Source organism: Orbilia oligospora, assembly GCF_000225545.1.
Source record: "Orbilia oligospora ATCC 24927 unplaced genomic scaffold scaffold00193, whole genome shotgun sequence".
NCBI lineage: Eukaryota > Fungi > Ascomycota > Orbiliomycetes > Orbiliales > Orbiliaceae > Orbilia > Orbilia oligospora.
The window spans coordinates 450,209-474,743 of record NW_011645750.1 but is presented as its reverse complement, the minus strand read 5'-3'; the positions used below and the strand labels follow the sequence as shown (position 1 = coordinate 474,743).

At 46.4% G+C, this 24,535-nt stretch overlaps 5 protein-coding genes across 5 annotated transcripts; 2 read left to right on the top strand and 3 right to left on the bottom strand.

The window, feature by feature from the left end:
• Positions 1–1,934: 1,934 nt before the first annotated feature.
• On the top strand, positions 1,935–5,520 carry AOL_s00193g133 (uncharacterized protein; the record flags this gene model as incomplete). The annotated part of the gene is made up of 2 exons (XM_011128744.1): positions 1,935–3,396; positions 3,476–5,520. The coding sequence occupies 2 exons, from the start codon at positions 1,935–1,937 to the stop codon at positions 5,518–5,520; spliced, it is 3,507 nt and encodes a 1,168-aa protein (XP_011127046.1).
• A 736-nt stretch (positions 5,521–6,256) lies between these two features.
• AOL_s00193g132 (uncharacterized protein) lies at positions 6,257–7,944 on the bottom strand (the record flags this gene model as incomplete). The annotated part of the gene is made up of 4 exons (XM_011128743.1): positions 6,257–6,431; positions 6,532–7,223; positions 7,289–7,313; positions 7,697–7,944. The coding sequence occupies 4 exons, from the start codon at positions 7,942–7,944 to the stop codon at positions 6,257–6,259; spliced, it is 1,140 nt and encodes a 379-aa protein (XP_011127045.1).
• Positions 7,945–9,128: 1,184 nt separating this feature from the next.
• On the top strand, positions 9,129–10,205 carry AOL_s00193g131 (uncharacterized protein; the record flags this gene model as incomplete). The annotated part of the gene is made up of 1 exon (XM_011128742.1): positions 9,129–10,205. One exon carries the CDS (start codon positions 9,129–9,131, stop codon positions 10,203–10,205), a length of 1,077 nt encoding a protein of 358 aa, XP_011127044.1.
• Positions 10,206–11,759: 1,554 nt separating this feature from the next.
• AOL_s00193g130 (uncharacterized protein) lies at positions 11,760–13,250 on the bottom strand (the record flags this gene model as incomplete). Its single annotated transcript, XM_011128741.1, has 1 exon — positions 11,760–13,250. The coding sequence occupies one exon, from the start codon at positions 13,248–13,250 to the stop codon at positions 11,760–11,762; it is 1,491 nt and encodes a 496-aa protein (XP_011127043.1).
• A 7,518-nt stretch (positions 13,251–20,768) lies between these two features.
• AOL_s00193g129 (uncharacterized protein) lies at positions 20,769–23,173 on the bottom strand (the record flags this gene model as incomplete). Its single annotated transcript, XM_011128740.1, has 4 exons — positions 20,769–20,860; positions 20,927–21,850; positions 21,913–22,246; positions 22,412–23,173. The coding sequence occupies 4 exons, from the start codon at positions 23,171–23,173 to the stop codon at positions 20,769–20,771; spliced, it is 2,112 nt and encodes a 703-aa protein (XP_011127042.1).
• Between the last annotated feature and the right edge of the window lie 1,362 nt (positions 23,174–24,535).

Genomic DNA, 24,535 nt, shown 5'->3' with positions numbered 1-24,535 from the left:
AGGTAGGCAGACAGGCAGACAGAACGACAGACAGACAGACCAGCTTGGAGCTTGTCGCTTCTTCGCAGAGCCAAAGAGAGCAGGAAAGAGCGTGGTACAGCAGCTTTCAGAGATTGATCGGACTTTGTCGGCGATTTCTTTTGTCTGCTTCTGTCTGGGAAGCTTGAATGGAAGAACGGCTCGCTGATTGGCCAGGAATTGGCTGGTGGCAATGGGTTTTCCCGTTTGGGCCTGTTTTTCTGGTTGTTCGAAAGCCAAGAGATCGAAACCAGCGACTGTATATATGCTAACTGTTGCCGGTCCTGGTCCGGGTCCTGGTTTGGAGGCAGATTATCTGGGACTTATATCACGGATGGTATGTATTACAATAAGAACGAAGTTGGGGGTTGAAGTCGAAGATGAGATGCATCGATGGTGGCGGAGGAAGAGGAGAAGAGAAGAGAAGGGAGAAGGATGTTGACGAAGAAAGGAATTAATCTAGAACAGAAAGAAAGAGAAAAAATAAAATAAAAAATAAAAAAAAATAAAAAAAATAAAAAATAGTTTCGCGTCCGGCCAATGAAGTGAGACAACTTGATGCCTGAATACCTGCAGACAAGAGACACGATCCTATACATCACGCTACACCCGGCATACTCGTATACTAGAGTATATACATGTACCCAGCATCACACAGCACTGACTTTGGTACTTACTTCAAGTCAAGTAATTTGGTGAAGTAATAGCCAGGCGTTTCAAGTTATTGGCTTGGGACGGGGAGCTAGCGAGAAAAAGTCGATTTCATTGTCAACGCCGTGTCTATAACAGTTCAGATCTGATAGATCTATAGAGAGGATGCTTGCTCCAAACGAATAACACCAGCATATAAAAAAAGAACAGTAGCCGTTAATGCCATGCAAATAGAATAGAGTCTTGTTGTACAGTTGTTGTATCCTGTTAATACAGCAGCCAGATATGTCTCTTATTAACAATGATGGTCCCTTCGTAGAGTATGATTCGTAGAGGTTTCTTCGTAGAGTATGTTCTTCGTATGCTAGTTCTGACCACCCCTAGCTTGGAACCGTAGAGCTCGCTCCGTTGGGTTATACCTACCGTCATCAATTAGCTATTCAATCCTTTTCACCTGGTCTGGTACTACTACTCCAATACTACCACTACCATCGCTACTACCAGAGCAGGGTAGAGCGGGATATAGTAGTAGAGGAAAGGGAGATACCAACCTCAGTAATTTCTCGATCAAGTCAACATGTGTCATGATCATTCTTCGGCAGCAGTATCGCTTGCACCCGAGCTGGTCCATAGCATCACTACCAACCCCTCACTACTATTAGCTTTCTGCCTCCCATATCTACATATTATCCATAGCTTCAATACGCCTCGAGTAATATCGTCCGCACGAATGTATCAATGTACGTGTTGGGTGGGCCATGGGGATGAATGGGTGGGAACGAACCCTTCGTTGACGCCCTCCTCGAGCAGGCGCATGTACGGCTCCCACAGGTCACCGACAACCTAGCTCATTCGAGAAAACACACCTTGTCAGCTAAAAACCATCCATTTCCGACCATAAAGAGAACCAAAGGAGCAAAATTATATACCTTTCCACAGCTGAAGCAACGAACTGGAATAATCATCGTGTCGGTCGGATTTTGGTGTTGATGATGAAGCTGATGTCGGGTTTGGATTGGAGGTGCGATGAGGATTCGTTAGTCAAGAAGGGTGTCGCAGAAAAAGCTGTTTTTAAGCCGCCAAACCTAAAAAAATTATTTTGGCGAGCAAACGAAAAAAAAAAAAGACATCCAACAACCACTCTTTTCCTACACTTCTTCAACATCGTCAACGGTCCTCGACAGCCTCAAAACAGCCAACTACATTCACAACCATCTTATATACCGCCTTGCTGCCCATCGCCCTATACCAGGGTCGTAGTAGCAATGGCTGATTCAACAAGATCCCAAAAGCATGGCTCAAAGCCCGTATCTTCATCAAAACCCGATTCTCAGTCCAAATCCAAAAAGCCTTCCTCAGGCGCAAAGCCTGCTACCCATGCCAAAGATGCTGAAAAGCAGTCGCTTCCAAAATCTTCAAAGTCTAAATCAAAGAAGAACGATATTACTGCTGAAAATGCAGATGTTGAATCCATAACACCTACCGGCGACGCGAAGGACAAGAGTGCTGCTGTTACACTCGCTGTCGCAGCTCCTGCGAAGCCATCGAAGGAACGGAAGGATAAGCGATTCGTCGACTTGACACCTGATGCGAAGCAGGCTAAGCGTCGCGAAGAGCGTCAAAGGAAGAGGAAGGCTTTGGAAGGCACCAATGCCGTTGCTCTCACCATTTCGGAACCGGTTGACGGTGAAAACGCTGCTCTTGCTACAGTCGATAAGGAGGATACGATTATCCTAGCTGCTCCTCTATCAAAATCCTTAAAACCGACAGAGAAACCCTCTCTTCGGCTCAAACGGGAAAAAAAAGAAACTCTCAAAGCTAGGGAATGGAAGGTCTCTCAACCAATTGGTGGCCGCTATAGCACAAACAACGTCGTCTTCTCCACAGACGAGAAATACATCCTACTGGCTCAGGGCCCCTCCCTCAAGGTATTCTCCACTAAAACCTCTCTTTTATACCGAACCCTCCAGCACCTTCGCCCTCCACCGACTCAATTCCCTTATTCGCCTGATGGGAACTACTCCTCAATCGCGAATTACACCCTCGACCTCGCCAATTCTTCCCAAGTCTACATAATCCTCTTCAACGGTGATCTCCTCCTCTGGGACTACACCGAGGGTACAATCGAAGGATATTGGAAGACAGACCTTTGCCAAGGTCAATACCTCGCCTGGTGTGGTCTTCGCGCCCTTCCGTCTACTACGGACTCAAAGGAAACGACTCTATGGACTTATCACGAACACTCACTCCGCGACTTCTCAAGGAAAACAGTCCGTGAAATCAGAGCGTTAACTATTCCCACCCCTTCTGTAACTGAGGAACCAGTGGTGATACCTTCTCGTCTAATACTCAGCATCGACGAATCTCGCCCTCGTCATCTCGCTATCATTGACCCAAACACCTTTGTTGTCGACTCAGGCGACAGTTTCTACGTCGGAAACCGCCAACGTACTACCACTGCAACTGAGATCACACCAGACGTCGTCACCAATGCTCCAGAATGGCGAATCAGAAAAATCTCCACTCCGGGGAAAATCATGACCATCGATGCCACCATTCGTCATAAGAAATCCGGTACAATTCAAGGCGACGTCGCTGTGGGCCATAACACTGGCCAAATCTTCGTTTATCACGACGTCTTAAATTCAGCTTCGTCTACCAAAATCGTGAAGTCGAAACTGCATTGGCACAGAACTGGCGTTGGTTGCATCAAATACTCAAAAGATGGTAAACCCACCTACCGACCTAATATAAGTCACACGACGCTTATGTCACATTTTGCTAACAATCGTACGTTCTTATACAGGCACCTACCTAATATCTGGTGGTCGCGAAACCGTTCTCGTCCTCTGGCAACTCTCCACCTCATCCCGCCAAACCCTTCCTAATTTAGGCGCCGACATCAAGACTATAGTCCTCTCCCCAACCGGCTCGACCTACGCTCTAATCCTAGCCGATAATAGCATCCTCACCATTTCAACTACGGAACTCAAACCCACTGCTTCAATAAGCGGCATTCAATCCCGAGTCTTCCTTCGCGAAGAATACCAAAAAATCTACGGGAAAGGTGGAAAGATCTCAAAAACACAACGGAAAACTGAAACAGAGGCTACAACTAGCTGGAGAATCCCGGTCCTGAAGCATCCATGGAACGATATGCAGATCTTGTTAGCGGCACCCGCGAGTCAGAAAGGGGAGAGTTCATACCCTTATCTGCAAACCTTTGACTTGGCCCAGGATAGAGGGGTTGCGCGACAAGCGATCACACGGACGTTGGTATCCATGAAAAACGTAGACCCAGAAGGTGGGAAGGTCAAAGAGCCTAATGTACGATTTTTGGGTATCTCTGGGGATGGAGAGTGGTTGGCTAGTGTAGATGAATGGGCAGCCCCCGCCAGAGACTTTGTGGACCCTGGAGCACCGCAACCAGCGCTCGCAGAGCGAATTGGGAAGGAAGTTGTCCTGAGGTTTTGGAGATGGAGTGGAGTTTCTTCAGCCTCTTCCTCCTCAGCTGCAATAGGGAGTGCAAGCGGGAAAGGAAGCTGGGAGTTGATCAGTATGATCGAAAGTCCGCATGGCGTATTGGATAACGGAAGCGCGGGGGATGTAGCCGACCTTACCGGCTCACCTAAAGGCGCCATGTTTGCCTCCGTGGGAGGAGATGGAACGATCAAAATCTGGGGGAAGAGAACACGAACCCGAGCCGGTGTCAAAGTCGAGAAAGATGACATGGTGGTATGGAACTGCAGAAGGAACCTAGAGCTATTCAAGAGCTCACCCAATGTTATCCAAGACGGAAGACTGGCATATTCTGGTGACGGCAGCGTGGTCGCAGTATCTTACGCCGACGCAGACGATGAAGTTGTTACCATCATTGATCCAGTAGAAGGAGTTGTTAAACAGGAGATTGGAAGTTTACAAACTGGACGAATCTTCGCTCTGACTTTCGTCGGAAGATATTTGGTCATCGGTGGAGCGGAGAGGGTGGTGATTTGGAATCTTGTTAGTGGCGTTGCAGAATGGGGCAGTGAATTGAAGCCGTTGGTAGGAAAAGGAGCATATCTACAAGGCGATAACTTTGTACCAAACATCCATTTAGCTGGGTGCGAAGCGCAGGGTACCTTTGCTATCTCCGTGAACTACCCATTGTTCGATGATGATAAGAAGAAGGGCCGGGGCCTTGAGGATTTGACGAGGGCAGGGAATACAGCTAGTATGGTCAGCGTCTTTGAGGTTGAAGGATTTGGGGTTTTAAGCAGGAAGAGGGCTGATAATGGAGTACTGGCCTTGGAGGCGGCGAACAACGGGAAAGGCGGGCAAGGATATTTCTGGTTGGATGGGGCAGCGAACGTATATTTCATGAGTAGTGGTGGGGTTGTTAGCGGTGGTGCTGGAGCCGGTGGCGCTGTGAATAGTGGATATCTTGAGGACATCGATGGGGTCGGTGGGCTCGCCAATGCCTTCTTAGAGAAGGCGGTGATCGAAGAGGAGGAAACCCTTGAAACAGGTGAAGAAGGAGGGGATGAGAAAGTGGTCAGAAGCCACATGTTATCCAAGTTGTTCCCTGCGCCTGCGTACGCCAGTCCTGCGGTTGGAGATGTCTTCGGACGGTTTATGGAGATTGTGGGGCAGAAGGCTTTGGATTTACCTAAGTCTTCTGCTAATGCACGAACAACGACATTGGGAGGGGAGATGGAGGTCAAGTTAATTGAGGATGATGAAGAAGGGAGTGATGACGAGTTCGAGGATGCACATGATGGCGACGCAGATGTGTCCATGCAAGATGTCTCGAAGGATGCCTACGCTGACTTACCAGCTAGGGACTTCGATGTCATTATTGATGAGGCTTGAAAAGAAGACCCAAATTCTCAGCTAGAAATTGGGTAGTACGAGGGTGGGTAAAGGTGAAGCTAGAGGATAGTTGTTATCCTCAAATATCTCAACTTGTTCTTCTTTTTCTTCTTCCGGCGTTCCTTTTGTCGAGTTTTGATACTGAGTATATTGCTTGACATCTCCAAAAGTCTTTTTTTGACGACAAAGCTAGGTTAGCTAGATTAGAGTAGTGTATGATAGATTTATCAGACGGAGAGTGTATTATTACCTTTTAGTTTATATTCGACTATTTCATTCAAGCATCCTCAAAGAATTCAATTTATATAATTATATTTCAAGTACGTGACTATCATGATCATAGAACTTGAACATTTTATACTCAAAACGCCACATGCACAATATACAATTATAAGGATTAAACGGTAGATTAAAGATTATATTTTACTAGCCATATATATCTCGTAAAATCATCGTCGACAAATAAACATATATCGCTAACTTCAAGCAAGAACAAAAAGAAAAATGAAAGAAATCTATCGCTACGAGCTGTATCTTCAAGCTTCCCCTGCAGAAAAACAGATCCAACAAGTTTAAAACACCTCTCCTTTAGCAAAACGAAAATAAAAATGCGAAGAAAAAAATGCTTCAAAGTGGAAAGAGAGAGAAAAGAAAGCAGAGGAAGGAAATTTTGAGCAGTTCCCTTAGAACTTGTGGTCTACGAGGTAACTCAGTCCTAATATGTCATCATGCATGATCACCCACAGCAGCTCTTCTTACTACTCCTCCCAGGGTCCATCCTGAATACCTCCTCCCAATCCCTCAACCCTCCTAACCGCCCACTTGCCACCCCGCCCTTCTTTTTCCTCATACTGTTCCCTAATAAACTGCTCGAGGGTCCTGATATCGACCAGTCGCCACCGTCTCCATACCTAATACCAACAGATAATTAGCTTCTTGACCTCCAACAAAGAAAACACCTATACACTAGATAATTCTTTTTTTTTTTTTCAAAAAAAGAAGAAGACTTACGAAACCCCACTATTCGGGTCATCAGGATCCACCTCCCCAAGTTCAATCCTCGTCAGAATCACCCTCGCAAGTCTTTCAAACACTTCATCCACATTTTCTCCATTCAATGCAGAGGTCTCCATCGCAACCGGAATACCAACAGTACTAGCCCATCTACTCCCCTCATCGTACGTAACCTCACGGGCTACATCCGGCTCCCCGGCGTTATTACCATGTAATGTATTCCTCCTAGAGTTCGAAGAATGAAAATCCCGCCAGGGGTTACTGCCGGGATTATTCCCATTGATAGTAATATCCGAAGAAAACGAAGCAGATGAAGATTCTACGTATGAAGACCGAGTAGACGTTCCAGAAGTCGGTGTATCGAATCCATTGTTATTATTATTATAGTTATAATTATTATTCTTTCGGTTTGTGATATTCGTGGGCAGCGGGGATGTCCCCGTCGTAAACCCGGGCTGGGCGGGTGTGCCAGGTGGAGAATTCGAAGGTGTGGAAAGGTCGGCTTTGTTGCCTACTAATAGGACAGTGAGGTTTTCAGAAGCTAGAGCGCGAGCATCGTCGAGGAACGTGGGGAGGGAAGTGAATGTGTGACGTCGGGTGATGTCGTAGATTAATAGAGCGCCGGCGGCGCCGCGGTAGTAGCTTCGGGTTACTGAGCGGAAACGTTCTTGGCCAGCGGTGTCCCAGAGCTGTAGGATTGTATAAGTTATATTAGTGGGGTGTATGGGTAGGTGTGGGGTATGAGAGGGGCTACCTGGAGTTTTATACGCTTTCGCCGACTGCCGGTTCCGACTTTTATAATCTTGGAGGAGAATTCAACTCCAATTGTTTGGGAGGAAAGGATTTTCCCTGTTTAATATTAAAAAAGCTTCTTGTCAGTATTATATTCCACCTAGACTGTGTAATGTCGCAATAGCGAAAACGTGGGTTTAAGGAATACCAACATTCGCCTCGAACGAACCGGTGTAACAAACATGATCTATATAGTTCCCAGCCGATTGGGTAAAAAAGCCAAAAAGGTTCGTTAGCCATGAATCTTCGATCAAACATAGTCAAGAAAAAACGTCATATCTGGCCCTTAGCCAACAGCGCTGAAACCAGTATAAACACCAACTGAAGGGTCTAGATTTCTGAAAGGGAAAATCAAAGAATAAGGACGTACTTTCCACACCCGCTAGGTCCGAGCAGTATAATCTTTGCTAGATAATCGTACATCGTTCCTAATTCTTGCTGTATGACATATGTCAGCTGCCTTCTGTATCCGGCGATACAAATGGTGAAAGCTACTCCGGCATGGGCGGTAGTCCTCGGAGTGGCATTTTTGGAAAGGGTCGCACGTACTGGATCATGCTCCGATAACGAGTGTGATGAGGCTGTGGAGGCGCCAGATGGCGCTCGTGCCCGCGGCATTGTGGTAGTGGTATTCGAGGGCGTCGTGGTTATAATTAATGAGGGCCGAAGTGGTGAGTTTGTAGTTCCGTAGCTCTGAGCGAGTTTGATACGTTGGTATTGGTATACGTTGGTAGAGCTTTGGGTACCAAACCAAATTTGTGCCTGGTAGGTATGGGTACGTATGGTAAAGCAGCAACCCCCGCGCGATGAGATGTGAAGCGATGGGAAAATGCGATGCGGACGAGGGGAAGGTGTCTTGCGACAAATAAAATGAGGGATAAAAGATGATTCGACAAGATATGATAAAGCAGGTGGAATTTCGTCTGATGTTTCTGACCAGTCCCTCTTTCTCAGGACTGTAACTTAGAAGTCACTCACGCCCGCCGGCATGCGCTGGCATTAATAAGGTTCCTGGGGAACCAAAAACGACAGCCGTCGGTGGGTACCTGTCTTTTTTTCGCACGAAAAGGCTGCAGTGGCAGGATTTTCTTCCAGTCTGAGACTTCCTACCTTTTTTTTTTTATTTTTTTAGGAAGAAAATGCGCAGACGACCAGAAATGCCGCCTGGGAACCTGTTTGTTAACGAGCTACTGTAGGTGGGGGAAGCTGTTTAAAGAGCGCGGGATGCAGCTGCCGAATGAGGGCTGGGGCCGGGATGAGCTCAAGGAAATGGTGCAATGCAAGGGAGAGCGAGAAATGGGGACCTGGGATTGGACTGGACCCGCCGACTGTCCACCCATGGCCGTGCAGCAGGCATGCACCCGTCGATTGAGCTCTTTATATTGAAAAGGTATTGAAGCTGTGCGGAGAAGTATCGCAAGATATCGCTATTTTACATTAAGTATCAAAAAGAGTATACTAGACTAGGTTATTGTATAGACAGACAGATAGACTGAGAGGGACGTAGAATAGGATATATGGGCATAAGAGAGACATATGGCCAGAGGGTGGACAACACAAACCGAGTCAGACCGACGTTGGAATATACTCTCCAATATCAACTGGGTCTCTGTGCAACCCAATACCACCTATTCGTCCTCTACGTATGAAACATTTGCACAATTGCACAATAATAGGTACTTATTTCTGTCTCGCGACTTGACGACCACGCCAATCACCAACCTCACCACTCACATCCTTCATGATCGACAACTACCAACCACCACTCACCAATCATCAACAAGAACCAAACACCCGATAACATGGCACCGCAATCGCCTCAGCAGCCATCGAAGGCATCTTTGTCTTCTTCTTTGTCTTCTCCTCCTTCTCCAAAGCATCTCCATGGCCACGCTATTCAGACAGCATCACCTCCCAGTGCTGGTCCTCGCCAGTCACTCAAGCGATCTCGTGACGTCTACGAGGTTGCTATAGTGTCACCGTCATCATCTGCTGCCTTGGCCAATCAACCAATGGAGGTCGTCGACCCAACAACTGGGGACGAAACTCCCATCATGTTTCCTCCTTTGAAACGCCAAAAACCGGACCCTCCTTCCTCCCACTCACCAACCTCTCCTCTTCCTCTTCTTATTTCTTCTTCCTCCTCCTCCTCCTTTCCCCCTCCTCTCCTTTCTCCTTCTTCCTCTCCCTCTCCCTCTCCTCTTCCCGCTGCTCTTCCACCAGTTGATCCGGCTTCCCAAGGGAAGATCCGAGAACCAGAGGCCACCGACCTCACCAGCGACCAAACCACAGACAGCAGTGACAGCGAGAGTACTTGGTCCCAATCTTCCTTATCCGGCGGATCAGTCTGCTCCAACATCTCAGCTACCTCCGCTTTCTTTCCACCACCTCAAGTCCTCCTCCCTCCCAAGGGTCCCAACCCTTTGGGTAATAACTGGGAAAAACTAGGACCCATCGATGAATTTCCCGAGGACCCACTAATGGCCTCTTACACGCCACCAAGTCCATACCCCTTCCCAGCCGGGGTATCGTCAGATATAATATCAGCAAACCCCGAAGTGGCGTTTCTATTCCACGTCAAATCCGTCGGCGAGGAAAACTACTATAAAAAACCCCTCTCATCAGGAGATTCGTTCGACTTTCTTCCGTCGACCATGTCTACTAGCTTTTTTATATCCATAAAGATGGATAAGAGAGGGTTCAGAAGATTGAAAAGAGATATGATACTGGCGAGGGAAATCGGTTTCTTACCATACAAAAACTTTGCAATCGCTGTCAATGCGATCAGGAATTACTCGAGGATGAATCGGCGGCGCGGGAACCCCGAGTGGTTGGATGGGGTTGGTGGAACGGACGAGGATGGGGACCCGTTATATTAGATCTGGACTGGTACCCTGGGCGCGGCCATTTCGAACGAATGGCAAAGGAGTGGATGGAAACCCGTCTGCACGTTAGAGGGTTGAAGGGTGTCCCGGGCTTTGCGAGCCCCGAGGAATGGAAGACCCGAAAACAAAAGGGTCTGAGAAAACATAACTGGGAGAAATGGGAGGCGGGGCTTTTGGAGGGGGGGGCGTAGGGGGTATTTCGATTAATACCGCGGTTTGATCAATGTGGGGGTGGTGGAGTCCCAGGGCGTGGTTTTTCTAAGACGGGTGAGCCGTCATGTTTTGCACATTAGCCATCTATCCAGTCTTGTTCTCTTTTTCTCGAGAATTCACTTTTTTTTGTTTCCTTCCATTAGCAAAGCACAATCGGTCATTTGTGAAATTCGAAGAAGAAACGAAATAGTATCAATCATTTCAGCGCTGCAGCATGAACGTGGAATGACAAGAGAATCGACTCAATCCGTGCACACATATGAATCATGAAAGGAACAAAACTCTCCCTTTGAGAGATGAATTCGAAGCGTTCGGGCAAAACCTATATATATCGTTCAATTCGAGCTTTCCATAATGGTATATAATATTGTAAACACCGAAGAAAATAGGAAATGCAAGTTATAACCCAGCTGCTCCCAAGAATAGAAAGAATAATCAGAAGAAAAACGACTTTGATTTTGAGAATCCAGGAGTAGAAAATCTAACTTTGCAGTAAAAAAAAGATGAAGTAGTATGCACAAAAAGTAACCCCGCAGTTCCGAGTGTATATATAGGTATAAAAACAAGACCTCCCAGAATGTTTTTTTGTGATGCAAGTAGGAAAAGAAGTGATGGACAAGAAGAGAAAGGAAAGAGAATGATCAAAAAGAGGAAAGCTATAGTGGGTTTGAGCGCTCGTAAAAGGCGATTGCTGTGCAAAGGGTGACCGTGCGTGGGGGGGTCTCATCGATGTCATAATCGGTCCCGTGGCAAAATTCAGAGATAGTAAAACAGATAACTCCAGAGAGAAACTTCATCCATGAGCCTAGAAAGATAGAAAAAGGAAAACAAAGGGCTAAAAAAAAAGCGTGGTGATAAAATCTGTGTGTAAATTCTGATAATCTCGGGGTTTTGCTCGACGAGATGTAAAAAGAAAGGGAGAAGGAGAAGAGAGAGAAAAAGATAACGCCGGGTTTCCCATAGCTGTAATAATATAGATGAATTTTCAAAAAACACCTGCACCCAATGATAACGTGTATTCCCTGTAATCCAGTAAAATGATGAAAACAGTGCTGCAAAGATAAAAAGAAAAATAAACAGATAAGAACTTGAGCTTTGTGCAATCGATACTTGCGTGAATTTCGTAGAGGTCATAATGTTAGTCATAAATTTTCGGCCGCGTGTGAAAGAGCGAGAGATCGAAGGAACGAAGAGGCTGCGACGACTAAGTGAATGTAGAGAAGTCGAAATTGTAGGATTTCGAGGAGGAGCGATAGTATAGAGGCGGGGGTTCGGTATCGGATAGGTCCAGGATTTAAAGCTGGTAGACGCACAATCGGTCATTGGCATATGCTCTTAAGTGTTCTTTACAAAGAGTCTGCGAACCTTTCGACCCATCCTCACGAATCCGATTTGAACCCACATGACAAATCCCTGCCATTGGTTCTTGAATCCTCGTGGAGAAGCACCTCCACCAACATGGCCTCTCTTCTCACTTCTAGATCTCCGTCCCTCCTCGGCTGCGCGAATAGGAATGTTTCGTAGACTGGTCGTCGCATTTTTATTCCCTCCACTGTACGGGATTCCAATTGTCTTCTCGTTTGTTGTTCCCAGATCTGGAGTCGAGTGTCGAGTGGCGAACCATCTTGATGATTTGCCTTGTGGGTTTGACCCAACTGTTCCATCGTTCGACGGTCTCCTCGATTCGTCTTTGCTGATCGAGCGCCTCCGGCTCTCCTCCTTGCTGATGGATTTTCTGGCCTTCTTCTCTTCTCTCTCTTCCTTCTTTCTCTCTTGTTCTTCAAACTTTTCTCTGGCCTTCTTCATGCTCTCCACGTATTCCTCGCTGGAATTCCTACCGCCAACAATTTTGCGCTTTCGGTCAATTGACTCTTTCCGTCTGTCAAAAGAGTCATTTCTCTTTTTCGCATCAAGCGAATCGACGGTGTGTGTCCTTCCCAGTGGTGTAACTGGCGATATCGGCGCACTCTCTGAGATCGGAATTCTCGGCGGCAGTGCCAATGGCAACCCCGTCGAGCTGGTGACAATCCTCAACTGTCCAATCTGCCCACCTCCAACCACTCTCTTCCTCCCAAACCTTTGTTCACTGTACCCATCGTCATCCTCATCGTCATCCCCACTTTCCGAATTGCCACCTAAGGAGTTTGGATAAGACTGTGTCGGTGTCGGCGCATACCGTCTCCCAATATAATTCGGTGAACCGGCGTTGGATCCACCCGAGTTTCCCGAGATGGTACGTTTATGCTGCTGCCGATGTGTAGGTACGAAACTTGACAAATCAGTCGCTGAATTCCTACCCCCAATGTACGGCGACGAAGCAGAATAATAAGTCCCACCAGATCCACCGTCGGATTTTCCCAAATCCAACTTCCCACTGCCACCCCCTGTACTCGAAACTTTCTTAAGTAACGACAGAGGTTTTATAATCCCCTTTTTATGATGCGAAGGATCCGGCGGAAAGAATTCCTCTATTGTAGGCGAAGGGACAGATATTGATGTTTCTTTCGATATCGACCGTTTGTGAAGTTTCCCATGTAAATGTTGAGTTTGCTCCTTTTCGTAAGACGACCCAGGACGGGCTGGCACGGTCGCACCAGGCCCGCCTGTGGTGGATGAAGAATATGACGAATAACTCGCCATTCCCGCGCCTCCACCACCACCACCACTACCTATCGTCCGGTATGATGACGAGTGTTTTTGAAGTGTTGATGTGCGGGGAACTATGCTATGGGAAGATGACGAGGCTGTTGACGTTGAGAACGTGGAGTGGTGACGATATGTGGTATAAGGATGCGAAGGGGTCGAGTACTGGACGGCTGTAGCCATGTGGGAGGGGGCCTTGTCATGTGTGAATACTATATGACCTTTAAAGAGAGATGTAAAAAAGAAGGATTCGGAAAAGGAATAACTATAGAAAAGACCTTTTTTGAAGTCTTAGATATTATCTTCCCCTCTTTCTATCTTCCTCTCCCGCTTTTTTCCCCTTTCCTTTCAACCTTGAAGGATGAAGTATGTCTGAAGTATCTCCCCGTAGCCCAAAGGGAAGGATGGAAGTCCTCTTTCAAGGTTAACGTTGTTTTCGGTGAGGCTGGCTGGGCAACACAGGCGTTGGATGTTGAACCGCAGCAGCCGGCTAGTTCGAACTTGCGACTTTGGTGGTCACCCAAAATAGCCCTGCGGTCCTTTTGCCCCCACTTTTGGTTAAGAGGCCTGGAATGGTATGTACCGAAGCACGGTTACTGTTACGTTCCCAACCCGCGAGCACCGAAGCAGAGCGGTCTTATTTAGAGCTTGTCGGTTGGATGTAATGTAATGGTCGTAGTCGCAAAAGAAATAAAAAGAAGACCTAACCCTTTTGGCTGCATACGAATGCGATCAGTTACAGTCCTGCTGCTACTTTCTTCTTTCCCACAGATATAATATTTAGGATGTGCATAATATCGGCGACAGGGCGTTAAAGGGAACCTTGGTAAAGGGAATTTGGGGGAGGATGAATCTTCGACGTTTATGAAACGGACGGATAGGACGTTTTATCATCCCGTCTGTAGGTAATTACGCCCGTCCTAAACGACCGAAACGAAACATGCGTACATTGTAATCGTACACTAAGTATACGGTATCTTCTTCTTCATCAACAATAGAAGCCGACCCCCAAGAGAAATGCATGCAATACCGGCTGGCCTGGTATAGGGACGTACGTTTATTTTATGTTTGCGCCTGCAAACGTAGAAGTGGAAAGGATGGAGCAGATGAGATGCGGGAACGAACCAAAAGAAAAAAGAAAGCAGATGACTGCGGGATATGTCATCTGATCAGGCAACCTGAGCAGGCGCCAGGGAACCCAGATAGACGGGCCTCGTCCTTCTTCTGCTCTTGGTCAGGTTGAATTCAGTGGAGATACACAATCATACGGGCTATGTGTGTTCTTTTGCACTCTGCTGATTTCAATAAAGGCGGAAGGCGGGATGGACAAATCAGGATGGGTTTCACGAAGGTGCCCTCACCCCTCATTCCGAAGAAAGGCAGAAAAGGGAACAGGCGAGACCAGATGATTTAAAAGCGGGGCGATTTGAGGGTTAAAAGAGGGAAAAAGCGACACTATGACGAATGTCGAATGGGTAAAACGAAACGAAGGGAGGTCAAGCGAAGGGGGGTTGAAAAAAAGGCCTCCACCGCACTGGAATGCTAGGAATGAGGATTTTTTTCAAGAACAGATGAAGTGCGAGGGTTTTTGTACAGCTTCAAGAATATGTTCCTTCGAAGAGGTAAATATTGACGGAAGCAGGCTCTCCGTTTGATATTATTGTTGACATGCATGTGGGAATGTTTGCATATCACTCAGGAACCAACTTTCTTAATGATGCTAGTATGCAGAAAGAGGAAATAATAACAAGGTGTGATCGATTAAGATTTGGGGGGACCAACCTGATCTTTTGATTCGACGAACTTAACAAGCTGATTCGATCTGCTGCTTTTGTATACAATCGCACAAATATGCTGATAGGTACCGAAGACACAGATCGAGCGTCTGGCCAATAATAGCTTAGATCTCACGGGTAAACCCCAGTTTCTTCGAAAGGTATTCCAAATTCGTGTTAGGCCCGGGGATGTCGTCGAACTTTTGGGTAACCGTCTACAGAAGTACCTTTCGACCAGGATCTTGCTGGAAGAGGGAATATATGCTTAATAGCGGCTATATTATTATTGAAACCCTCGCGATTCCCAAAACTGAATGACCGGATATCTGGGAATATTGCCCAAAGAGATTTTTTTTTTTTTTTTTTTTCCTTTTAAGACCTTTTTTTTAAGGGAGGGTGGTGTGCGTCTTAGTAGTGGAAGCTCGAACCGATCGGGATTTCCTTAAAATAAATTTCTTCAAAGCACTCTTATTTTACTTTTCGAAGAAGAAAGAGGGTTCGCGTCGTTTACTTGCTTGCTGCCGTTGGATTTACCGCTGGCTTCCGGGCGGTTGTTCCTGTCTGTCCGTCTCCTAAAAATCTCGGTTTGCGATGTTGGGGGAGAATCGAATTGAATTGAAGTATAGCTGAAGCTCAGTAGGCGCCCACGAGCTGCAAGAAGAATAAGTAACTGTTGGAACCTCCCAAGATCCTGCAGGTTGAACCCTAATAAAGTTGTCTTTCGTCTTTCTTTATCGCTAATTGTAACGAAGTTCTATCGTTTCTTTTAACTGTTCAAGTAGCCGCTGGCCGAATGCAAGTGGAATAAATAGATGTCGAGCGGGTTTGAGCGACAATCCAAGATACGGCCAAATGGAGTTTGAAAGAAAGTAAGTAAGAAAACAAGAGAGAATCGGTCTCAGATATCGGAGATGCCGTAGCCGTAGAAATGGAAAGAAAATTGGCGCAAAAGGTGTGTGAGTGCGGGGTGGAAGCGGAACCTAGACTTCAATTCACGAATCGAACGGCGACCGTACCGATATGGTTCCCACGGCCAGGCAGAAGTCAAAATTTAACTCGAAAAAACAAACAGCACCTGCTACAAAAAAAAATTCCTCAAATCCCACAAGTAGCGAGGATCTGTTAGATAATCGGACTCGGTTTAGAGAAGATATGGGCCTTGTGGGATTGTTTGGCCTTTTGTGTGCAGCTATCCCGTCCGTAGCAAGAAAGTCGTCGTCAAATGTTGCGTCTTCCTTCAGCTCAGCCCTGTCGTAACCGCCGAGTGAGCGCAAGCCTGGTGAGATATTATCGACGGTCTGGCAGCAGGAGCAACAGATTGTTTGTATTAAAAAGCATGTATGTATGAAACACGCAAGCAAGCAAACGGGTAGTAGCGCTTGGTGGGGGGCAGAGGGGAATCTATTCAAATTCAATGAAGAAAAGAATCGATATAAGAATAGGAAGATCAATTGGATTGGATCCAAATGATGATGCTTATTATTATAAAGAAGAGTCCTAGTCGTGCAGCCTTCTCTATTTCTGATGTTTCGGCTTCTGCTTCCCCTGAGTGCACAGCAAAGGCTAGAGAGTTTGCCCGGGTATTCAGGAACCAAAAGAGATCAAGATCGAAAGAAGAGAATTAAAAGAGGCGTTCAAATCTGTTAGTGGGACGGGAACGGGCGGAAGTTCGAAGAGAGAAAAATAGGTAGATAGAAAAGTAAAATAAGAAATAGGGAGGAGCAGAGAGCCTCGATTGAAGTTGAAGCGATAGAAATCAATCTAATCACTCTCACTCGAGTGCATTACTCTCTCTCTCTCTCTCTCTCTCAAGCTCTCAGATAGGAAAGAGTTTTGGCACGGGGAAGCTCAAGAAGCTCTTTATGGGATCTGATCAACAAGAGCTTCCGAATTCCCATCCAAACCCTGCATAAGCTTAAGTGATCGAGTTTCTCTTCTGGCGCCGCTGAGAGGTGCCGATGGAATGCTTTATCCTGTCTATATCTACCGATCTCTCTTTTAGTCCTGTCGCACTGACAATTTTTTCCAAATCCCACACCACCGAATTCACGCACAAATTCTCTTTCACCTACATATCCGTAGCTAATATGCAAGGCAGCTGCAGCGTGCATGCACGAAATCGATGTGAAAGAGACAAACGCTAAGAAAGGGCTGGGAATGGTGGATCTGATACCTTGAGAATAGGCAGAGCAGGTTTTCGTGAGAGTGGGGAGCTGTCTAAGACCAGAGAGCTTCGATGCCCCAGCTGGACCTTAGCCAAACTTCTATCCAATCAGAGCCCTTCATCACCTTCACGTCTAGAAGCAGACATGAGTGGAAAAATTCTTGTAGATGCAGGAGTTGAGAGGTTCTCGGCCTCGAGCTGCCAGAATCGGCATCCCGGTCACGGTTTTTCTTCTGTCACCAGCCAGCAGAGACGGTCCGACGCACATAGTGCAGATGTCTACTGCAGCTTCACATCGACTCTCTCGAGAAAGAAAGAGAGAAGAAAAAAAACGCTCTACGGATCCATGGAAAGTCTTGCCACTATCACAAATCCATCCTCATCGCCGTGTTGTTCATCTATAACCCCAAGTTATCCTAGACTCTACTTACGGCACTGATTTCCAACATGATCTTAAGCTCAAACAGACCCCAGACGATCAACTGGGGCATTATGCCTCATGGGACCGAACTATTCCTTCAATACAGAGGTAATAAGAAATCTTCGGACGAAAGTCCTCCTCCTTCCGTCTAGCTAGAGCTTAACTTTTGAGGGCTAAAACGTCTATAGACGAAGCCAAGTATATCTCCAGCTTTCCCCTATCTTTGCAGCTGCCATTATTCTCTTAGCGAATAGAAACCTAAGCTCGATCCGAAGAGCTATCCACGATGCCGCATGAGTGGATCTCCACCAAAATCATCCCTTGTCACCCCTCAAATTGTTGACTTGTGCATTCGATGCATTCAGGGGAGCAAAGAAATCCTGACCTGCCAGCTCTCCTATTGAAGCTCTTTAGCACAGGTTAGCCGACAGCATAGCTCCATAGCTCCTAGTTCGGATGGGTTCTATAAATTCTCAGGGCCAATAAGAGCATCGCCTCAAAAGTTCTCCACAATCCAGAGAAGAAAAATCACGCGATGAGATGAGCAATGAGGCCGGATTGACCAGAGAATGAACAGAGAAAAGAAAAATGAAAAAGTGGACCCTCGCAATCCCTACTCTGTACACGTAGAAAACACCCCCCCTTTATTTTCGTGACTTCAAAATTCTGTTTTCGTACGCGTTCGCTCACAAAGAAAAGGAAATCGGCCCATGTATGTAACTACGTAGCATCTTTCTCGCCAGCGATGCCTAGTCGCATCACCAATCTTTTTTCGTGGCTATGTTTTAGAGACTGTGATCCCCACGCTTCGCTGGATGGGATTATCAGTTAGGCAAGCTCTACCGGACCCGCCTTCCCCTGCGCTAAATTGTAAGCAAAAAGACAGATTATGCAGGGGTACGAAAAGCCCTCCAAAATTCCAAAAGCTAAGGGGAAAAGGCTAGTCTAACAGGTCTTTTTGGTGTGCTATAACTCATGACATGACTGACCAGCTGAACAAAGTCGCGATTGAGGCGCTGTTGGCGACCAACTAGCTGCGCCTCTTTTTCTCGTCGAACAAACACCACAGCCTCTCGCAATAGACGAAAAAGATCATGAGTCGACGTCGTTGGTTACACGGGTGACAAGGATTAACCGGGCATGTAGAACGAGCGATTGACGTCAATAATAATGATCGGCGACGTAGAGCCGAAACCCGAATTCCAACATTTCAGGATATAAGCTTATTCGCTTTTTGCGATCGCGAATCGATCTCTAACTTCGCCTGAGGATATGTGTAGCTTATGTTATGAGGCTTGAAAGGGCGGAGTTTATAATAGCAAGATTTCTTTAAAAATAAAGTTAAATGGCCGGTTTGACGTATCGATTTAAATATTTGCGGGGAAGGGCGAAGAATTAATAGATCGCAATTTTGGCTTGTCACTATTATATATTATACCAGTATACCGTTATATGCATCGCGACCTGTACGTATATATACTTAAGTGCGTATATTGATGAATATAATAGAAAGGTTTATGATCTGATAGGCTGTGATTCAGGTAGGCGCAGTCGGTTTAGCAAGTAAGTACATAGAGACTTAGATATGCATGCTAGAAAGTCGGTACCTTATAATTATATCGTGTAGGCAGAAAGTCGATTAATTTTTAGGCCGAAGGTCTCAAAGGTATCGCCCCCAGTTCCAAGCGCAAGCTTGCTCCAAATGACATGCAGTTTGCCCCCCAAATCTCGCCCGTCAATGGCGCCAATATTTCGTAATGGAACCCCCCAAAATCCACAAGGAACTATGGCATCTTAAATCCGAGAGACTCGGGACAACATGTTTAGCTCTTCAAAAGGTCTGAACGGAGGGTTTGACGTGATTATGTCGGTAGACCCGTCGGCTTCGGAACTGGACTTAAAACCCACGGGATAGTATCAACATCAGATCATCTCGGAAAACCAAATACTGCATTTGCAGCGTCAGGGGTCTGGGTTTTCTGCAATGCAAATGCATTACGATGTTTGTGGCAATAGATATATTGGCCTGGACCTGGATAGGTTTTAGAAGTTAGGAGAAGAATCTAGCTCCGCGCAGATACCAAGACTACCTTCGCTAAAGTTATAGTAGCATACATTTTATGAATCTTCGAGGCCCGTACGTATGTACGCTGGCTTACATTGTTTGTGATAGAATCCACATACCTACATGCGCATGCTATGGCGCTAGTTAGTTGCGTGGTTTCTCTCGGCCGTCGAGACAGTTTAGATATCGTGATATTCGGACGGTTAAACGTTTATGGCAAGCTTTATGTAAGCACACTGGCACCAGCTGGCTTGCAGATGCGACTAACGACCTAAACAATACTTCAACTGTCATGAATGGGTTGATTAAATCAACGAGATTATTGATCAATATATGTCGGTAGTTGCAATTGGGAAAAGCAGCTTTTCAAGACTAGGGATTCGAGTTTGAGGTCTTACTAGAGCTCGCAGCTTCAAGCGGGGTTATGTAGAATCCATGATGGCCATATATACAAGGATCTTGAAAGGTCTTAATGCTACACTCGATTTAGCGAGAGAAGTGCCGAATCGCATGAATTGCAGCAAAAGCTTGTAGATATCGCCATTCAGGAGACTGTCCAAGGACCTTTGTCAAATTATTCGATTATTCATATTCATATTGAATTCATTTGATCACTTATCATACACCATGCCATATACACCATACACGACCGTTCGAATGACCGCCATTCTACCAGGACAAAGGCTTCCAGTTACTAGTAAGAGGCAGTAATATATAAAACAAAAAGCAAAAGAAATATATTTTAAAGTTATAGAAGTAAAGAAAATAACGGGAAATAAAAGTGTGAAAGGAATGAAGAGAAAAGAAAAGTGGACGAAAACATGAAAACGTCGTGAACCTTCGAACATCCAAAAACGGATCCCAACAGCAGAAAAACGAAATGAATGCTGCCTTTTTTACGCTATGCAAAACTGAAATCCAACAAAACAGATACAATAATGAAAAAGATAAAAGAATCGCTATGAAACCTGTGTATGCGAGCCCGATCCAAAGATCTATGCAAATGAGCAACGCTAGAGAAGGACATGAATGGGAATTGTGGGAATGATATATGGATATAACAAAAACAGACATGAAGGAATGTGCATTGAAGCCACTAGAAGTCTATATGCGCAAACGAATAGAAAAAAAGAATTGAGAACTCTGTAAACCAAATTAAAGGAGTGAAGTACGAATAGCTCGCAACGTAAACTAGATCAGATGTTACTACCCGCCTGATATTGTCGCTTCAGCGTTGTTTGTGTGACGCCAAACTTTTCTCAACTGCCGGATCACCTTAAGGTGACGCCGCAAGAGTTAGAGCCGCTTCCACATCAACTCTTCGGAAAGCGGTTCCTAGGCCTGTGCAAATACCTCGCAAAACCAGTTCTATTCGATATTTGTTAGCTGTTTCGTTCTTTCTCGACTACTTCATAGCGGAATTCTAGTGCTTACCTCGAAGCAAGATGTCGACTTTGACCTCCTTGCTGTAGGAAAGGTCTTGGTATTGGCGCGTCGGCCCACTCCGATAACCACCCTCCATAGCCACATCCTCACCTTGTGATGGGAGAATCACCGGTGGAAGATTGTATGGTGGACCGGTTTCGGATGGCCCGCCATGATACGGGTCTTGCAGTTGCCATCTCGATTCACTGCGGCTGACGAGGATCGGGGAGGTGGGAGACGCGGATGTAGTGGTCAATCGGATCCCTCGGAGCGCAAGGACCGCTTCTACTTCATCCGGGTCCAGCAGGCCTTCATCCTCAAGTCTCACAACCACAGGAATGATCTCATCAGCTTTGTCACCGAAACCACGGTTGGCGAGTGCAACCTTCAATAGATCCGGAGTTTTCGTGGCACGGTCCTGATCTCTTGGGCCAACACGAATCTCCCGAATGTTTCCGTTGAGATTCCGTTCAACCCGATAATGCAACCCGGACCCTCCGAGATGGGCAATTGGGAATTTGGCCAGTTGATACGGTTCCTTGTCCCTCCCACTGAGCAAGAGTCTCAAACTCTCAAGCGTCTCATCCTTTGATGCAAAAAGCAGACAATAGTTTGCTGGTAGATTCTCGTGGGTGACATCTGAGTTACCATTGACGAGGCGATAGTACCTCCATTCTAATGCGAGTCTACGCAAACGTTGAGCAAATGTTCGTTCTTCGTGAGGGGGTAATATCAAGCTTGTGTGTGGTGATGGTGATTGAACTCGACTTGGAATACTAGCACGGATTCTTGCAAGATTGAATGTGTCTCCTGGTGTATTTGGTGGGATGTTTCCACTTCCCTGGCTCTCTCGACTACCGGTGGACCGCGAACGAGAAGGATCCCCCTTGCGGACCGTGCCAGCCGGTCCTGAGAAGAAGCCCTCTTCTGTCCCTTCCATGCCCCCTATCAGCATTGGACCGAGAATCTGGCTCCGTAGGTGTCTGGCAATTTACCTTCAGCGTCTGTACCCCCTCTTGGTTTTCCGCCTTCCTTGGGGTTTTCTTCAGGATCATGGTCGCCACCATCCTCGCCTCCTCCTGCCGACGTTCCAATCTCTTTGGAGAGAGCCAGGATCTTCTCAGTTGCGGTGCGTAAGGTTTGGCCGAATTGTGGATTAGCTTCGACTAGCTTGTGTTCAATGGCAGAATCGTGGATCTCGAAGAAATGGTTTAGCATCGTCTCGATAGTAGACTCTAGATCCTCAACTCTGGTCTTCAATGACGCAATAGTGGTTTCTTTCCGTTGACGGTAAGCCCGCTGCGCAAGTCGGATTTGAGTTCGTCGTCTCTATGGTAGCACAAAGCAAATAAAGTTAGCTAACAAGCTTTTTAACGAGCGGGAACAGATTCGAGATGCAGGCGGCACGGCCATTGATAAGCAATGGCTAGCTTCTTTTTTTTTTCTTTAAAAGAAAAAAGGGGTGTGCAGCGGGACAAGAAGACGGTGCCTCACCTCAGCAGCAGTCTCATCCCGGTTATCAAGTCGAGGGCGGCCGCGGTGCTTCTTCTCGATCTCCTCCTGGTTGAATTGATCGATCTTTTCTTGGTCGACGTCCATTGCTGCAAAGTCGTTTTCAAAGCCGCCTCTTCTTGAACCTGAAGATCTCTTTCTACCTCTTACTATGGCAGATGAAGGACCATGAGAACGAGAGAAGTTTCCGGAGTGAGGGTAGTTATCTAGATCTCCTTGGTGGTACACGTCGGTGAAGTCTTGAGGGGCAACCCCATGTCCGAACTCCGCATCTTGCATACGGGCAAGATTGCTAAAGTACTCCGCAGATTGGTGTGCAGGCGACGCAGGCGCTGAGAACCATGGCATATTAGATCGGTCAGACATGCCTACGCCCGTACCTAGATATTCGTACTGATGACTGGGTGACGGGACGGAGTAAGCCTCAAACCCTGAATGGTAGTTGAAGAGTTGTGTGTCTGGGTGCGGTTCTGCGGTCAGCATGCCCAGATATGCATTATCGAGCAATTGTGGACCGGTCGTAGTTAAAGCACGAGTGGTCTCGGATGAAAAATTTCCTGCGTGCACATGCTCTCCCCAACTTTGGACTAAGGGATCAACAGTGAAGTTATCATGTTCACTGATATTTGATTCACGCCTCCGCGACGGCTGACTGAATCTTGCATGATGGTGGTCCATGTCAGTCATGGAAGGCGTCGATGCACGCTGCCCACGACGAAAACGGTCACCAGGTATCTCTGCCATATCTTCCCTTTGTTTTTTCGCTTCCTTGCTTCGCTGTGGGTAGCTTAGAAGATTCGCCTGACACAGCAAAGCGATGCTCAACTAATTCGTTCGTTTGTGCCGTGGGTCAAGGCAGAATTCCAAGAAGCCTTATGTAAGACCAGTCAATGGGACTCAGTAACGATAGTAATCAAATAAAACTAAAAGGTATAGCGGCCGGAACGAAAGTGTGTGTTAATTTGTCGTTTATGTAAAATGATATGCGATATTAGGATAGAAACTAGTCTGTCTGTCTCTAACCCCACGATTGATTCGATGTAATGTAATAATGCGTGATCAATATCTTGATTGCTTTGCTGGGTCCTGCTCGAGCGTACGTATGGATGATTGATATATGCCAATATCTTATATTCTTTATGTTTATTCGCATGAAAGGGAAGATGTTAAAGCGGTTGACCCGAACATGGTAGAAATCTTATATGATTCTTGTTGAACTCGGACATGCCCTTCGACGGGTACGTATATGCGGTACATGCGGTGACCCTCTGGCCTCTAACTTGCCAATTCTACGCTATGCTATATTACAAAGGTTTACTGATACGTAGCATGACGATCTTTTTTAGGGTCCTTTCCTTCAGAAAAAAAATTCGAAACCCTGATAACCGGCCTTGCGCCGCCGCGCAGGAACGGTTTTCGAACGGACAGGGGGCCGTCCAAGCTGGTGGTGGTGGTGGTTTTCGACCGCTTACCACAACGAGCTTAATGCTGGGAGGGCGTTGACAAAGCCCTGTTAGTTGGATTATGATATCAAAAAATAAGCTGTCGAACAATAAGGGTGTGTCCTGCATGCACATTGCACACACTACGATGCAACTTTGCTTCTTTTCCCCAGCAGCACCCTCGGCGATAGCATCTGATCAACTAGAGGAGGTCGTCAGGTACCTATCTGGCATAATTTGCTGTAGTGTTTGCTGTATTGCTTGCCTGCCTGCCTGAACTCCGGGTACGACACCAACTGTACCGGTTTCTTATTTTCTTACCTGAGCATGCATGCCCACAGACCCTTCGATCGGATTCCTAGCCAATCCACGAAAATGTCTGGCTTTCACGGGGCGAGAACACTTATTCCATAAGACATTTTAGTTAACTTGTTAATGGCATTGTATGAAGGGCATTGACTTGAAATTGCAAATTGGTGATTAATTAATTCCCACTAGCAGGTAGTAGGCAAATGCGCTAATACGTATGTACTAGTTAACAACGTCTCTTAATTAATTATTTGGTTCGGAATACGAGATCCGCCGTCAAATCAAACCGGAAAACACTCCTCATTGTCTTTAGCCAGGGTTACATACACTCATTGACCGACATCTCCAAAGTCGC